Source organism: Rhinoraja longicauda, chromosome 11 (assembly GCF_053455715.1).
Source record: "Rhinoraja longicauda isolate Sanriku21f chromosome 11, sRhiLon1.1, whole genome shotgun sequence".
Lineage (NCBI taxonomy): Eukaryota > Metazoa > Chordata > Chondrichthyes > Rajiformes > Arhynchobatidae > Rhinoraja > Rhinoraja longicauda.
Genome location: NC_135963.1, coordinates 60468446 through 60485827, shown reverse-complemented (window position 1 = coordinate 60485827; position 17382 = coordinate 60468446). Strand labels below are relative to the sequence as shown.

The window sequence follows — 17382 nt, the reverse complement described above, 5'->3', positions numbered from 1 at the left end:
GAGCTAGAATCTGGCGGCAATTGATAACAGTATGGAGAGAATAAATGAGTGTAAATGGGGGGTTGATGGGCAGCATGGACTCAGTGGGCCGAAGGGCCTGTTTCTAAGATCTGCCAACAAATTTAACACCGTGGACCAATCCTAAGAAACTGTGTAGCCAGAAGCAATCAGAGACAATTTTGAGAGGATTAACAAAGAGTAATTATGTAGGAAGGATCCTGGTTTACACCGAAGATAAACACAAGATGCTGGAGTAACTCAGCGGGTCAGGCAGCATCTCTGGAGAACATGGATAGGTGACGTTTCACAGAGTGCTGGAGTAACTCAGCGGGTCAGGCAGCATCTCTGGAGAGAAGGGACGGTGACGTTTCGGGTCGAGACTCTTCACACTGAGAGTCAGGAGAGAGGGTGACACAGATATGGGTAAGGTGAGAAAACGACAGATCAAAGGGGACAAGGTTCAAGGAAAATGTAGAATAAATCATTGTTCGCTAGGAGAAGGTTACAAAGAAGCTTACAAAGATAACATTGAATCAGGAAGACAGTCAGACTGATCAGAGAACTAAAATGGGGGAGGGATGGGAGAGATGGAAAGCAAGGGTTACTTGAAGTTAGAGAAATCAAAATCATATCGCTGGGTTGTAAACTGCTCAACGGTAATATGAATCATTATAACTGACTGAACCTGCTAAAATTCACTCTGCAAAATATTGTGGCAGAGCAGATTCCTTGTATTATAGCAGTCTTAGTACATCTGATGTTGCTTTGTGCATTATTTCTCTCTTATCCCTAATCATTTCAGAGGATCCCGTTTTATACTGAGTGGAGATCCCAGATGACAGGACGGCACGGAGATAACCAACCCAAAAACAGCACTCTCTCTGTGATCCCATGTGAGTATTCCATCAATGATCAGCCATTGCTTCGCTCAGTCCACCTCAACCTTTCTGATCTCCCAGTTGCTCAACACTTTAACTCCCCCTCCCATTCCCACTGATCTTTCTGTCCTGGGCCTCCTCCGTTGTCAGAGTGAGGCCCAGCGCAAATTGGATGAATAGCACCTTGTATTTTGATTGGGCACTTTACAACCCAGCAGTATGAATATTGTCTGAAGAAGGGTCTCGACCCGAAACGTCACCCATTCCTTCTCTCCAGAGATGCTGCCTGACCCACTGAGTTACTCCAGCATTTTGTGTCTACCTTCGGTATGAATATTGACTTCTCTAACTTCAAGTCATCCTTGCTTTTCCTCTCTCTCCATCCCTCCCCCATCCTAGTTCTCCAACCAGTCTGACTGTCTTTCTGTTTAAATGTTATCTTTGTATACTTCGTTGTCACCTTCCCGTAGATAACAATGATCTATTCTACATTTGCCTTGAACAGCGTTCCCTTTGATGTCTCATTTTCACACCTTACCCTTTCTTATCTCTGTCTCCCTCTCCCCTGACTCTTAGTCTGAAGAAGTGTCTCAACCCAAAACGTCACCCATTCCTTCTCTCCACAGATACTGCCTGTCCTGCTGAGTTACACATGTCTATCTTTGGTGTAAGCTGGCATCTGCAGTTCCTTCCTACACATTCCATAGCCCTGTTCCTGCCTTGCACTCTCTCCCCAGCTCTCCATCTCCCCCTCCCTCCCCTCCATCCCCCTCATCAGTTCATGTTCATAAGTCTTCAGAACAGTATTAGGCCATTCAGCCCATCGAGTCTACTCCACCATTCAATCATGGCTGATCTATCTTTCTCTCTCAACTTTTTCCTGCCTTCTCCCCATAACCTTTGACACGCTTACTAATCAAGAATCCGTCATTCTCTCCATTTGTGTATGAGCTCCAGAATCATTTTAGTTTATTGTCTTGTACACCAGGGTGCAATGAAATTTCTTGTTCACATGTGGCTCACAGAGTAAAAACTGTCTGCGTTAGATGCAATAGATTCAATGTGTAAGAAAGAACTGCAGATGCTGGTTTAAACCGAAGATAGGCACAAAGCGCTGGAGTAACTCAGCGCTGGAGTAACTCAGCGGGTCAGGCAGCATCTCTGGAGAGAAGGAATGGGTGACATTTAGGGTCGAGACTGTTCTTCAAACTGGTTAGGGATAAGGCAAACGAGAGATCTAGACGGTGATGTGGAGAGGTAAAGAACAATAAAGGAAAGATATGCAAAAAAGTAGCAATGATAAAACAAAGCTGTTTGTTGGGAGAAAACAAGAAGTTGGTGTGACTTGGGTGGGGGAGGGATAGAAAGGGATGGAATGCCAGGGCTGCCTGAAGTGAGAGAAATCAACATTCATACTACTGGGCTCCCCAGGTACCTTCCCCAGCAACTGCAGAAGATGCAACACCTGTCCCTATACCTCCTCCCTTGCCTCTGTCCAGGGACCCTGACAGTCCTTTCAGGTTAGACAGAGGTTCACTTGCACCTCCTCCAACCTCATCTACTGTATCCGTTGTTAAAGATGTGGACTCTTATACATCGGCGAGACCAAACGTAGACTGGGCGATCGTTTCACAGAACACCTTTGCTCAGCCTGCCTGGACCTACCTGATCTCCTGAGTGCTGGACACTTTAATACTCCTTCCCATTCCTACCCAGACCTTTCTGTCCCAGATCTCCTCCATTGTCAGAATGAAGCTAAACGTAAATTGGAGGAACAGCATCTCATATTTTGCTTGGGCAGCTTAAAGCCCAATGGTATGAATCTTGATTTCTCTTACTTCAGGCAGCCTCGGTATTCCCTCTCTCTCTCTATCCCTCCCCCACCCAATTCATAATAGCTTCTCATTTTCACCCTACAAGCAGCTGTTTCCTTTTCATTCATTGTTCTTTATCTCTCCACATCACTATATTTCTCGTTTACTTTATCCCTAACCTGTCTGAAGAAGGGTCTCGACCCAAAATGTCACCCATTCCTTCTCTCCAGAGATGCTGCCTGTCCCACTGAGTTACTCCAGCTTTTTGTGTCTATCTTCGCAATAGATACAATGACCAATGCAAAACAGCTGCATGGTGCCTTTGCACCAGTGCAGTCTAACGGAATAACTGCATGAGGTAGAGTGAAGAGTAAGAGTACACAGCAGCAGGTGGAGAAGCAAATCATAGTCCTACAGCTTGGAAACAGGCCCTTCTGCCTGACTTGTCCATGCCAACCAAGATGCCCCATTTAGGGACAGCACTGTGGCGCAGCAGCAGAGCTACTACATTGCAGTGCCAGAGACCCAAGTTCGATCCTGACTACGGGTGCTGTCTGTACGGAGTTTGCATGTTCTCCCCGTGACCTGCGTTGGTTTTCTCCGGGATCGCCGGTTTCCTCCCACACTCAAGGTGTACAGGTTTGTAGATAAACTGGCTTGGTAAATTGTCCCTAGTGTGTATAGGGATGTGTTAATGTGTGGGGATCGCTGTGTGTACTCAGTGGGTCAAAGGGCCTGTTTCCTGCTGTATCTCTAAACTAAAAAAAAACGAAACAAAAAAAAGCCTAAATCTACACTAGTCCCACCTGCCCGTGTTTCACCCATATCCCTCTTAAACCTTCCTATCTATGTCCCTGTCCTAATGTCATTTAAATTTTGTTATAGTATCTGCTTTAACTACCTCCTCTGGCAGCTTGTCCTATGTATCCAAGGCCCTTTGAGTGAAAAAGTTGATGAAGATCACCTAATTGGGTATCTTGTAAAACAAGGCTTTTCACTGTACCTCAGTAGACGCGACAATTATAAACCTGAACTCCATGTGCTGATTTCTCCACGCCCACTCCTCCCCACAATCGGTCTGAGGAAGGGTCTGGCCCAAAACGTCACCTATCCTTGTTCTCCAGAGATGCTGCCTGACCCACTGAGTTACTCCAGCTCTCTGTGAAACGTCACCTATCTGTGTTCTCCACAGATGCTGCCTGACCCGCTGGGTTACTCCAGCACTCTGTGAAACGTCACCTATCTGTGTTCTCCACAGATGCTGCCTGACCCGCTGGGTTACTCCAGCACTTTGTCTTCTTTTGTAAACCAACATCTGCAGATCCTTGTGTCTCCGTCAAACATAACTTTAACTTTGAACCTAATCCTGAAATGCGGATCTAATGTGGTCTATGATTTTTAATCTCTTTTTAAAGATGATTTCAACAGAGTTTATATCAAGCTGGACAATGACAAAAGCAAGGACAATGAGAACCATAGTGAGGATGATTCCAGCTCGGACGAGAGTGAAGATGAAGATTCATCCAAGTACATCAATGCTTCCTACATAGAAGTATGTATCAACACACAGGTTACACACCTACAGCCCTGTCCCTGCCTCCACCACACACTTGGTACTCATGACGATCGGAACAAAAACCGTCATCTTAACTTCAAATTCCAAGCCAGGAGACTCTCTGCATGCTGGTCCCAGGATTGGATCTGCAATCACTCTTTACAATCGCTCCACTCTTTTAAACCTTTACTCCAACAGCAGCATTTCTTACTCTTTGTCTTGCACTAAATTTCTTTGGTCAATTAATTGCCACAAATGGCAGAGGGGACCCTAGTCTGAAGAAGGGTCTCGACCCTAAATGTCACCCATTCCTTCTCTCCAAAGATGCTGCCTGTCTCGCTGAGTTACTCCAGCATTTTGTGTCTATCTCCAAGTCAATGGATATTTTTAAGGCAGAGATTGACAGATTCTTGATTAGTATGGGTGTCAGGGGTTATGGGGAATGGAGTTGAGAGGGAAAGGTAGATCAGATATGATTGAATGGTGGAGTAGACTTGATGGGCCGAATGGCCTAATTCTGCTCCTAGAACTTATGAACGTAAATGTTATTCCCTTTATCCTGTATCTGTACAATGTTGACTACTCGATTGTAATCATGTGTAATGACTGGATACCACGCAACTAAAAGCTGTTCTCTGTACTTGGTACATGTGACAATAAACTAAACTCAACTGGACCAATGTCCCCCCTAACTGCAATTGGACACTTGGTTCTCATGACGTCAGGAGCAAAAAGCGTTGTCTGAACTTCAAGTTCCCTCACTGGATTGTTGCGTTGTCCACCTTGACCACAATCCTAACTCCAAAGTGTTGACATCCAGCTTGTTTATTATTGTCACGTGTACTAAGGTACAGTGAAAAACTTTTTCTGTGTGCTATCCAGTCAAACAAAACTATACAATGAAGCCGTACACAGCGCAAAGATAAAGGGTAAAGAGAACATCTAGTGCAAAGATGAATGTTGCCGTACTGTTCTGTGTTGTACGGAGTGCATCGAATGCAGACAGTAATGGATCTGATTGTACAACAAGCAAGAGAAAGGGTATCGTTAGGTGGAAAGGACCCCAGCAACTAGTTGCTGCCAGCTACATCTAAGCACAGAAACAAGGAACTGTAATTCAGAGAGAATATTACAACTTGGTACATGAGATGAAAGACAGTTTCTTAGACAGACTTGAGGAGATATTTCAGAGATTTCTGGACGTTTGGCGGAAGATTCAGTATTCATTTTCAAAAGGGAATCGAAGTAATTTTGAAAGGAAAATACGTAAAACGACGTAGAAAGAAGAGGAGATTGGGTATCTGTTTCGAAGGGCTAACACGGGCCTGCTGGGCCAAATGGTCTCCATCTTCGCGGCATCATTGCTTGATTCCACACCTGATATTTTAAAGAATGGTTGCAATTTTGGGCTGCCTTAATTTGCTCAGAAGATGGACACAAAATGCTTGAGTAACTGGAGAAGGAATGGGTGACGTTTCGGGTTGAGACTGAGAGTTAGGGGAGAGGGAAGGGTAAGGTGTGAAAACGACAGATCAAAGCAGATGCTGCTCAAGGAAATGTAGAATGTATCATTGTTAGCTGAGGGGAAGTTGACAACGCGGCGTACGATCAGTAATATTTATTGGCCTCCTCCATTGTCCTTCGCTCAGTCCGCCTCAACCAACCTGATCTCCCGGTGGCTCAGCACTTCAACTCCCCCTCCCACTCCCAGGCTGACCTTTCTGTCATGGGCCTCCTCCAGTGCCATAGTGAGACCCACCGGAACTTGGAGGAACAGCACCTCATATTTTTCTTGGGCATCGGTATGAACATTGACTTCTCCATCTTTAGATAGTTCCTCTGTCCCTCTTTTCCCCTCCCCCTTCCCAGTTCTCCCACTGTCTTCCTGTCTCCAACTACATTCTTCCTTTGTCCCGCCCCCTCCCCTGACATCAGTCTGAAGAAGGGTTTCGACCCGAAACGTCACCCATTCCTTCTCTCCTGAGATGCTACCTGACCCGCTGAGTTACTCCAGCTTTTTGTGATACCTTTGATTTGTACCAGCATCTGCAGTTATTTTCCTACATATTTCATCAGGAGGTAAGTAGAACTAGTTGGAGAACCAGGATGGGGGAGGGACAGAGAGAGAGGGAAAGCGATGATTACTAGAGAAATCAATATTCATGCCGTTGGGTTGTAAGCTTCCCAAGTGCAATATGCTTCGTGTCGGTCCAACATGCTTTATTGTTGTACATTTAGATGTGTTTGAGCTGTAAGCATTTTTTGACCTGGCATTTGCTTTCTCATTGCTCTTGGTCATCTCTCTTCCATTGGCTGGTGTGAGGATTAGCCAGGAACAAATGTGACACAAGGAACTGCAGATGTTGAAATCTTGAGCAAAACACACCGTGCTGGAGGAGCTCAACAGATCAGGCAGCATCTGTGGAGGGGATGGACAGGCAACGTTTGGGTTGGACCCGACCAGCCGTCTGAAGCAGGGCCTCTAGCCGAAATGCCATCTATCCATTCAATCCAGAGATGCTGTAATATTTTGAACCTTGCTGATAGAATAATGAAGACAAAAAACTATTTTAGGATGTTGAAATCAGGTGGGGTTGGGGGGGGGGGGGGGGGGGGGGAGGAATGGTAAGGAATTAAACTAGTTGTGGAGAGGTTGGGTATGAATCAACAGAACATTTCAAAAGCACCTGTACAACCTTGTGTGCACACCTCTGCTCTATATTGTGTTTTTCAGGGATACTGGCATTCGGAGACGCTGATCGCCACTCAGATTCCCCTGGCTGGGACTGTTGCTGATTTCTGGTCTATGGTATATCAAAGAAAGGCAAAGGTCATTGCACTGCTCGGCATATTAAAAGACGAAAAGGTACAAGCCAAACGCTGTAGTCTTATCCATGCTGCTGCACATTAGAACATAATATTGCTGATTTGGACGTTAGAGTCAAGATTCAGGAGTGTTTTATTGTCATAGATGAGGAAAAACATTTTCACCCAGAGTTGTGAATCTGAGGAATTCTCTGCCACAGAAGGCAGTGGAGGCCAATTCACTGGATATATTCAAGAGTGAGTTAGATATTGCTCTTAGGGTTAACGGAATCAAAGGCTATTGGGGGAAAGCAGGAACGGGGTACTGATTCTGGATGATCTGCCATGATCATATTGAATGGTGGTGCTGGCTTGAAGGGCTGAATGGCCTACTCCTGCACCTAGTTTCTATAAGTCCCAAAATGGAACAATTAAATTCTTACCTGTAGCAGTACAACAGATCTGTAAACATAGTACATGTAATAAACAACAAAAGAGAGCCATATATGAAAAAAACAGAGAAATAGACAATAATGGTGCAGTGTCAAAAATAATGCCCTCAAGTCCATATAGTTTGGAACCTATTAGTGTTTAATGGGCTGATGGTTGTAGGGAACATTAGACGGTAGAGATAGAGTGCATAATCTGGCCCTATGGCTGACTGAGTCCATGATGACCAGTGATCATCTCGTACACTAACACAACCTATCACACTATGGATGATTTGCAATTTGCATAAGCCAATTAAACTAGAAACCTACTTGTCTTTAGAATGTGGGATGAAACCGGAGCACCCGGAGAAAACCCGCATGATCATAGGGAGAACATCCAACTCCATCCAGACAGCACCTGAGGTCAGGATGGAACCCGTGTGTCTGGCGTGTGAGGCAGCAGCTCTACCTGCTGCACACCCGTGCCGCTTGCTTCCTGTCAGAAGAATGAGAAGAGTTGGTTTTGTTTTTTCCATTCTGATGAAGTCTCTGAAAGGATAGTTTATTATTGATGGCACGGATGCTACCTCTCTATCGCTGCGCCACTGTGACTAATTCCTTGAATATTTGCTCCACACATTCTACCCAGGCTCAACAGCAAGCCCAACAATTAGTCAAGCAACTCATTGAGGCATTGGCCATGTTATGAGTGGACAAGAGTATATCAGTGCAGGGGCTGGCTGCAAACATCTGTACACTGTGAATGGCACAATTGTAATCATGTATTGTCTTTCTGCTGACTGGTTAACACGCAACAAAACCTTTTCACTGTACCTCAGTATTGGGACAAGAAACTCAACTCAAATCAACTCAATGTGGGTTTGCAAGAAACTGATAAGAGAAACCATCTCATCAGAGCTTTGGGTGTGGGAGCCAGCCAGATTTCAACCAAGTTTACAACCATTCATAAGAGGTTTTCACACAGTATTTTCAATGTTATTGCACTTTTTCTGCAAATTATATGTACTGTTGCACAATGACAAAAAATGGCTGCAACATTGAAGAAACATTCATAAATAGAGTTATAGAGTCATACAGCATAGAAATGGGGCCTTCACCCAACTCATCCATGCTCCATCTGCACTAGTCCCACTTGGCTGCGTTTGGCCCATGTTCCCAGGCTTATGGGGAGAAGGCAGGAGAATGGGGTTGAGAGGGAAAGATCGATTCCATGATTGAATGGTGAAGTTGACTTGATGGGTTGAATGCATTAATTCTGCTCTTATGACTGATGAATCTCTGAAACCAATCCTAGCCAAATGGAGCAAACAGGTGAGGTGCTGGGAATTAGGCTGTTGCAATGTCCTACAATTTGTTCCTTTTTGTATCGATGCTTTAAGGATTGCTTCTTATTGATTTTAGGATGGTGTGCAATATTGGGAAGAAAATAAGAAGACCTATGATGATATTGAGGTGAAGTTGTGTAAATGCATTGACCAGCCAGAGTTTACTATTCGAGACTTTGAGATACGGCATGTGAAGGTAAAACACTAACTCCCCTTCCCATTCCCACACTGACCCTTCTGTCCTGGTCCTCCATTGCCATAGTGAGCTCCATTGTCAGATTGCTACCTGTCCCGCTGAGTTACTCCAGCATTTTGTATCTATCTTCGATGTAAACCAGCATCTGCAGTTCCGTCCTGCACAAAGCTTTTCAGTGTGATTGATTGGTTGATTGAAAGATACAGCATGGAAGCAGGCCCTTCAGCCCACCGAGTCCATGCTGACCATCGATCACCCCTTCACACCAGTTCTATATAATTCCACTTTCTCATCCACTCCCCACACAGTAGGGAAATTTACAAATCCTGATTAGCCATCAACCTAGTATGTGGGAGAAAACCACAGCACCCATGGGAAAGCCATGCAGTCACAGGGAGAACGTACAAGCACTGTACAGACTGCACCAGTAGTCAGGATCAAACCAGTCTCTGGTGCTGTAAGGCAGCAACTCTACCACTGAGCCACTGTGCTGTCCCAATAAAGATCTGAATCTCTGCAGCATAAACCTTCCCTTATCGTGTTCAGCATCAGCTCAAAGTAGGAACCTTGTCATCCAGCAGCTGAGTTTAGTCTATTTTAGTTTAGAGATACAGCATCGAACAGGCTCTTCGTCCACCGACCAGCCTGTACACCGACCAGCCTGTACACCGACCAGCCTGTACACCGACCAGCCTGTACACCGACCAGCCTGTACACCGACCAGCCTGTACACCGACCAGCCTGTACACCGACCAGCCTGTACACCGACCAGTCTGTACACCGACCAGTCTGTACACCGACCTGTCTGTACACCGACCTGTCTGTACACCGACCTGTACACCGACCTGTACACCGACCTGTACACCGGCCTGTACACCGGCCTGTACACCGGCCTGTACACCGGCCTGTACACCGGCCTGTACACCGGCCTGTACACCGGCCTGTACACCGGCCTGTACACCGGCCTGTACACCGGCCTGTACACCGGCCTGTACACCGGCCTGTACACCGGCCTGTACACCGGCCTGTACACCGGCCTGTACACCGGCCTGTACACCGGCCTGTACACCGGCCTGTACACCGGCCTGTACACCGGCCTGTACACCGGCCTGTACACCGGCCTGTACACCGGCCTGTACACCGGCCTGTACACCGGCCTGTACACCGGCCTGTACACCGGCCTGTACACCGGCCTGTACACCGGCCTGTACACCGGCCTGTACACCGGCCTGTACACCGGCCTGTACACCGGCCTGTACACCGGCCTGTACACCGGCCTGTACACCGGCCTGTACACCGGCCTGTACACCGGCCTGTACACCGGCCTGTACACCGGCCTGTACACCGACCTGTACACCGACCAGCCTGTACACCGACCTGTACACCGACCTGCCTGTACACCGACCTGTACACCGACCTGTACACCGACCTGTACACCGGCCTGTACACCGGCCTGTACACCGGCCTGTACACCGGCCTGTACACCGGCCTGTACACCGGCCTGTACACCGGCCTGCACACCGGCCTGCACACCGACCTGCACACCGACCTGCACACCGACCTGCACACCGACCTGCACACCGACCTGCACACCGACCTGCACACCGACCTGCACACCGACCTGTACACCGACCTGTACACCGACCAGCCTGTACACCGACCTGTACACCGACCTGTACACCGACCTGTACACCGACCTGCACACCGACCTGCACACCGACCTGCACACCGACCTGCACACCGACCTGCACACCGACCTGCACACCGACCTGCACACCGACCTGCACACCGACCTGCACACCGACCTGCACACCGACCTGCACACCGACCTGCACACCGACCTGCACACCGACCTGCACACCGACCTGCACACCGACCTGCACACCGACCTGCACACCGACCAGTACACCGACCAGTACACCGACCAGTACACCGACCTGTACACCGACCTGTACACCGACCTGTACACCGACCAGCCTGTACACCGACCTATACACCGACCTGTACACCGACCAGCCTGTACACCGACCTGTACACCGACCTGTACACCGACCTGTACACCGACCTGTACACCGACCTGTACACCGACCTGTACACCGACCAGCCTGTACACCGGCCTGTACACCGGCCTGTACACCGACCTGTACACCGACCTGTACACCGACCAGCCTGTACACCGACCTGTACACCGACCTGCCTGTACACCGACCTGTACACCGGCCTGTACACCGACCTGCCTGTACACCGACCTGCCTGTACACCGACCTGCCTGTACACCGACCTGTACACCGACCTGTACACCGACCTGCCTGTACACCGACCTGTACACCGACCTGCCTGTACACCGACCTGCCTGTACACCGACCTGTACACTTGTTCTATGGTATCCCAGTTTCCATCCCACAAATTAGGGGCAATTTTTATAAACCTGCACGTCTTTGGAATGAGGGCGGAAACCAGAGCACCCGAAGGAAAACCACGCGGTCGCAGGGAGAAGGTGCAAACTCCGTACAAACTGCACACATAGTCAGGATGGAACCCGGGTCTCCGGTGCTGTAAGGCAGCAACTCTACCGCTGCAGCACCGTGCCACCTTCAGGCAACATCCGTGGAACAAAACATAGAGTTAACAATTCAAGATTACAGCGAATTGTGGACGCAGCCCAGACCATCACACAAACAAACCTCCCTTCCATTGACTCCATTTATACCTCACGCTGCCTCAGCAAGGCCAGCAGCACAATCAAGGACGAGTCGCACCCTGGCCATTCCCTCTTCTCCCCTCTCCCATCAGGCAAAATGTACAGAAGTGTGAAAACGCACACCTCCAGGTTCAGGGACAGTTCCTTCCCAGCTGTTATCAGGCAACTGAATCATCCTGCCACAACCAGAGAGCAGTACTGAACTACTATCTACCTCATTGGTGACCCTCAGACCATCCTTGATTGGACTTTGCTCACTTTACTTTGCACTAAAAGTTATTCCCTTATCATGTATCTATCTATACACTGTAAATGGCTGGATTGTAACCATGTATTGTCTTTCAGCTTACTGGATAGCGCGCAACAAAAAGTTTTCACTGTATCTCGGTACACGTGGCAAACTGAAACTGAACTAAAAGATTGTCGAACTTTGGTTAAAATTGGCTCTTGACATAAGTGTTGGTTTTTCAGAGAGAAACGATACAGACGGTGTACCTGTACCATTTTGACGACTGGAATAAATTGGACCTTCCATCTACCCCCGGTAACCTGATCAACATGATAAGGAATATCAAGGAGAAACTGCTAACGTTTAAAGATGCTGAGACTAAGATGGTGCCACCCATCATTACACAGTGCAGGTAATGTTTGGCAGCATTGTGACCTGCTATCATTCACACAACGCCCATTATCAGTTTTCAGAGATTATCCATCATATCATGTGGAAAAAAATAAGCTACATTTTTCCTTTGGTTTGAGTATGTTTTATTAGTCATAGATTATGGAATCCGGCCCTTTGGCCCAATTTGCCCACACCAGATAACATACTAGATTAATCCCACCTGTCTGCATTCAGTCCAAATCCCTCTAAACCTGCCGTATTCATGTACCTAAGATAGAGACAGTGTTCGAGTTATTCAGTGGTTCAAGCAGCATCTTGGAGGAAAAGGACAGGTGAATTTAGGACCTTGCTTCAAGTATCCATGTACCTGTCCAAATGTTTCTTAAATGTTGTGATAGTATCTGCCTCAACTAAACGTTTAGATGGAATTAGGAGGGATATGTGCCAAAGATGAATGACCATCGGAGCTGAATTAGGCCATTCAGCCCACCAAGCCCACTTTGCCATTCAATTATGGCTGATCTACTTTTACCTCTCAACTCCATTCTCCTGCCTTCTCCCCATAACCTTTGACGCCTTTAGTAATCAATTACCGATCAATCTCCTCTTTAAAAATACCCACTGCCTTGGTCTCCGCTGCCAGCTGTGGCAATGAGTTCCACAGATTAACCACCTGAAGAAATTCCCCCTCAGGAGCAACAGATCAAGAGTCCCGAGTGTTCTCCTTGTCTGTCCCGAAATGGAACAATTGAATTCTTACTTGCAGCCACTGTACTGGGACATGCAGCATTCCAATAACCTCAAACCTGGCCAGCTTTACAGCAGCCCCTTCAGATGTAAGACTACTATGGTTTCCCCAATGATTTAGTGAACCCGAATACCTCTGTGAAATATTCCATTTTCATTTTGTTTGTCCTCCTAGAGGCAATCTGTCTAATTAGACTCAATTAATGTGCAGGAAAGAACTGCAGATGCTGGTTTAAATCGAAGGTAGACACAAAATGCTGGAGTAACTCAGCGGGTCAGGCAGCATCTCTGGAGAGAAGGAATGTGTTCTGAAGAAGGGTCTCAACCCAAAACATCACCCATTCCTTCTCTCCAGAGATGCTGCCTGACCCACTGAGTTACTCCAGCATTTTGTGTCCACCTTAGACTCAATTGATGTTTTGTTCTCCAACGACTCTTGGAGAGGCCACTGTGGAGTTACGAAAAGCCCTTAGAAGTGAAGCATTAGATAAAGGGAGGTTGGCTTGTCTTCGAGTCATAGCATGGAAAAAGACACTGGTCCCACCTGAATACATTTGGTCCATATCCCTCCAAACCTATCCTGAACTATTTGCGTGTTAGCCACAGAAGCAGATCTGCAAACTCGCATTACAATCGCTCCACACTCTTAAATCTCCACACTGTATTCCCTTATGTATCTATGCACTGTAAATGGCTCGATTGTAATCATGCATTGTCTTTCAGCTGACTGGATAGCGCTCAACAAAAGCTTTTCACTGTACCTCAGTACACGTGGCAATATACTCAACTAAACTAAATCATGTACCTGTCCAACTGTTTCTTAAACGTTGGGATAATCCCTGCGCTAACTACCTCCGCTGGCAGCTTGTTCCAAACACCCATCACACTGCTCTCTCCACTCCCGTGACCATCCATTGCCAGGTTATCACCACCAACCCACATGTCCTCCTAGATAAAATTGGGCCATTTTTTCACATTGTGAAATCCTTTTTCTCAGTGATGGAGCCAAGAGGACAGGATTGTTCTACGCACTCTGGAACCTACTGGACAGCGCAGATACTGAAAATATAATAGATGTTCTCCAGACAGTCAAAGCCCTACGCAAGCAAAGACCTGGAATGCTCCCTAACATTGTAAGTATTGCTCGGTCCACTCCTCAATGTCCTGCATCATCTAGTTGTCTCTACTGTACAACAAAAGCCTTTTGATCAGCCAATTATACGCACAACAAAAACAATGTCCAGGAGAAAACCATAGAGCATCCAACAGGATCTTGATGTATTGGTTATTGACTTGAGGAAAAGGACATTTACCATAAGAGGTTTACCAGTATGCCACCTGGATTACAAGGCATTAGCTATAAGGAGAGGTTGGACAAACATGGATTGTACACTTTGGAACATCAGAGGTCAATGGGAGGGCTGAGAAAAGTACAGTAAATTACTAGACCAAATGGACCCGTTGGGCCCAAACCTCTCGTGCATTGGTGTAACCTCCCCCCCCTCTCTCCCTTCCTCCCCCCCTCTCTCCCTTCCTCCCCCCCTCTCTCCCTTCCTCCCCCCTCTCTCCCTTCCTCCCCCCTCTCTCCCTTCCTCCCCCCTCTCTCCCTTCCTCCCCCCTCTCTCCCTTCCTCCCCCCCTCTCCCTTCCTCCCCCCTCTCTCCCTCCCTCCCCCCCTCTCTCCCTTCCTCCCCCCCTCTCTCCCTTCCTCCCCCTTCCTACCACCATTAGCACCATGTTCAGCACAAACATTGTGGGCCCAAGGATCTGTTCCTGTGCTGTTTCGAGTCTGGACGACGTTTGGGGTCTGAAGAAGAATCTCATCCCTGAGTCACTCCAGCATTTTGTGTCTATCTTCACTGAAGTCTGTCTCAGTTTTCAGAACTAGAAGATAAAGGGTGTGGGATATGCTGTCTCTTGTGTCTGGATACGAATGAGATAACTAACCATGGGTGTGATCTATCTTGACAGGACCAGTACCAGTTTCTCTTTGACGTCATTGCCAACAACTACCCAGTTCAGAACGGGACATTGATACCTGACAACGGTCCTGCACAATCCTCTGAGATTATCTCTGAGACCCCTTTGGAAGGTAAATCTCAGCAGGAAGATGTCCCCGTTGCTTTAGAAAGTAAGAAAGAAACATCAGCAGTTGATGCCACTGCAAACTCCAACAGTAACACCCAGCCGACAGACACTCCTACGAATGGACCCATTACTGAAAATGTGTGAGAACAATTATAGTCCTACATGAAGCATTGGTACTAACCAGTATTTGTGTTAATAAGGGAAATTCCACAGGGTACCCATTAATTTTATCTTGTGTGAACTTGAATTATCAATGGAGGTGTCCAAAAATATTTGCTGTAAGTTCAAGAAGGGAGGCTTGAACATGAATGTATTTCCATAAGGATATAGTTTCCTAAATTAAAACTTAGTTAAAATGTTTTCGGGTTTTCAGGTTACATCAGTAACTCCAAAAATAAACCACAGAAGACTTTTTTCAGAGATAAAAATAACTTTTTATATATATATATATATGAATATATATATATTATTGTATGTGTATTGAAAAGCTAAATTCTAATTTTGCTTCTGGGTGTACTATTTTTGGCAGTTCATATTTTAAGACATGAAATAATGTCATATATTGAGTGTGATGGAAATTTGTGATATATTGTTTTGAAATTTTTAGCTTTTTATAATACAACCATTTTTCACTTTGCAAATTATTTTTATAGTTGGTTTTTCAAGTGATAGCTTTGCAGTTGATCTGCTTAAGAAATGGTCGTGTACATAGCTATGGTTATTTACCTTACGTCAAAGCATATCTATTACTTTGTTAAATCAAACTGATTCTTTGAACCAGATTCAGACAGTGGGTTATCATTTGTGAATAGAAATATCATAGTTCATTGACAAAAGACCAACAAAGTGATATAGCTTGCATGCGGAAATGGCTGCGGAATAGTGGCCAAAACTCACGGTTAAGTCAATACTTAAACACAAAAAATGAAACCTGATTTCAGTTTGGGGAACTGTGCAATAGATTGGAGCCACAAGAGAGCCACTGAGGATTGGGGAACAAAGTAAACAGAAAATCCCCACAGGTCAGGCATCACCTGTGGAAAGAGAGATGACTGTAATTTCAGAACTGAGAGAAGCAGGTTCGAAGCAAAAGGTAATGGGTGGAACAAAGAGGCAATTGAGCTCCTGTCTGGGGATTTACTGGGTAATAATCCAGCCCATCTAAGATAAAACAGGGCTGCAAAAAAAGGACCACCCATGGAGATGTACAGTTATCAGCAGTATTATCAGTCTAATTGTGAATCTTTGCTGCAGCTTGTTCCAAGAAGATGTCAGAATCTTCCTATATTCTACATTTCCATTAATCAGTGAACTGGAAATTTCTATTTTTCTACTGAGGCAAACCAATACTCCTTTGCAAAAAGATGGTCTAAATTGCACTTTTCAAAGATTCAATTGATACCAAGTTCATGATGAATCTCTAAAAGATTTAGGTTTGATAACAATTGCTTCAGGTAATATTTTGCATTCTTTGTCAGTGGATATTGCTAAGGCTACTATTGATGTCCAAGTAAGTTTTCAGTGGATGTTGATTAGGCTATTGTTGATGTACAAGCAGTATTGCAGGGTCCATGTTAACTTGTGTCCATGTGAGACCTTGGCTTCAATGTTCAGAGTGAGACTTGATTCACTGCATCCCCAGTCTGTTCAATGGCAGCAAGCTGTAAGTAGAAGTGCAATTTGCATTTCTAAAATGTCATTCGTGATCCCGAGACATCCCAAAGTGCTTTTCTGCCAAATGAGTAACTTTTGAATAGTTGCTGTGGGGATGCTGCAGACCATTTGCACACAGCCAGCTGTGACAAACTGTAATGCTGCAATGCTTTGTGTCTATATTTCTAATGATGTTTGTTGAAGACGCCTGACTTGCTCTAGTGGAAGTCAGTGCCTTGGAGGTTATGTCTGTGGGAGAGAGCAGAAGGTTTGTCCACTCAATATCAAGTTGATCTCCAACATATAACAGGGTCATTGCACCAGTAATTGAGAGCAGTTGGGGGGGGGGGGGGATTTTTTTTTCCAACATCTTTGAGTTTTCTAATGCTTATTGCTTTGATTCAGATGTATGCTTTGTAAAACAACAAAATAAAAGATTTTTGGACTAATAGTGTTCTTGAATAAATGGAAATTCACATCATATTGTGCATTGTGAAGATCATTGTCACACCACAGTACAATTCAACAGCACCAGAACACAAAATGC

The 17382-nt window shown here is 46.0% G+C and overlaps 1 protein-coding gene across 15 annotated transcripts in view; it reads left to right on the top strand.

Annotated features, from left to right (window-relative positions):
- Positions 1-17180, top strand: part of ptprc (protein tyrosine phosphatase receptor type C) — a 174527-nt gene extending 157347 nt beyond the window's left edge. For all 15 annotated transcript variants that reach the window (XM_078407841.1, XM_078407840.1, XM_078407839.1 and 12 more), the window contains 7 exons: positions 803-893; positions 4108-4244; positions 6982-7113; positions 8906-9025; positions 12198-12367; positions 14093-14228; positions 15066-17180. In XM_078407841.1, the coding sequence (XP_078263967.1) occupies positions 803-893; positions 4108-4244; positions 6982-7113; positions 8906-9025; positions 12198-12367; positions 14093-14228; positions 15066-15326 (1047 nt within the window). In that variant the 3' untranslated portion in view covers positions 15327-17180. The remainder of the gene's footprint in view (positions 1-802; positions 894-4107; positions 4245-6981; positions 7114-8905; positions 9026-12197; positions 12368-14092; positions 14229-15065) is intronic.
- The last annotated feature ends 202 nt before the right edge of the window (positions 17181-17382 follow it).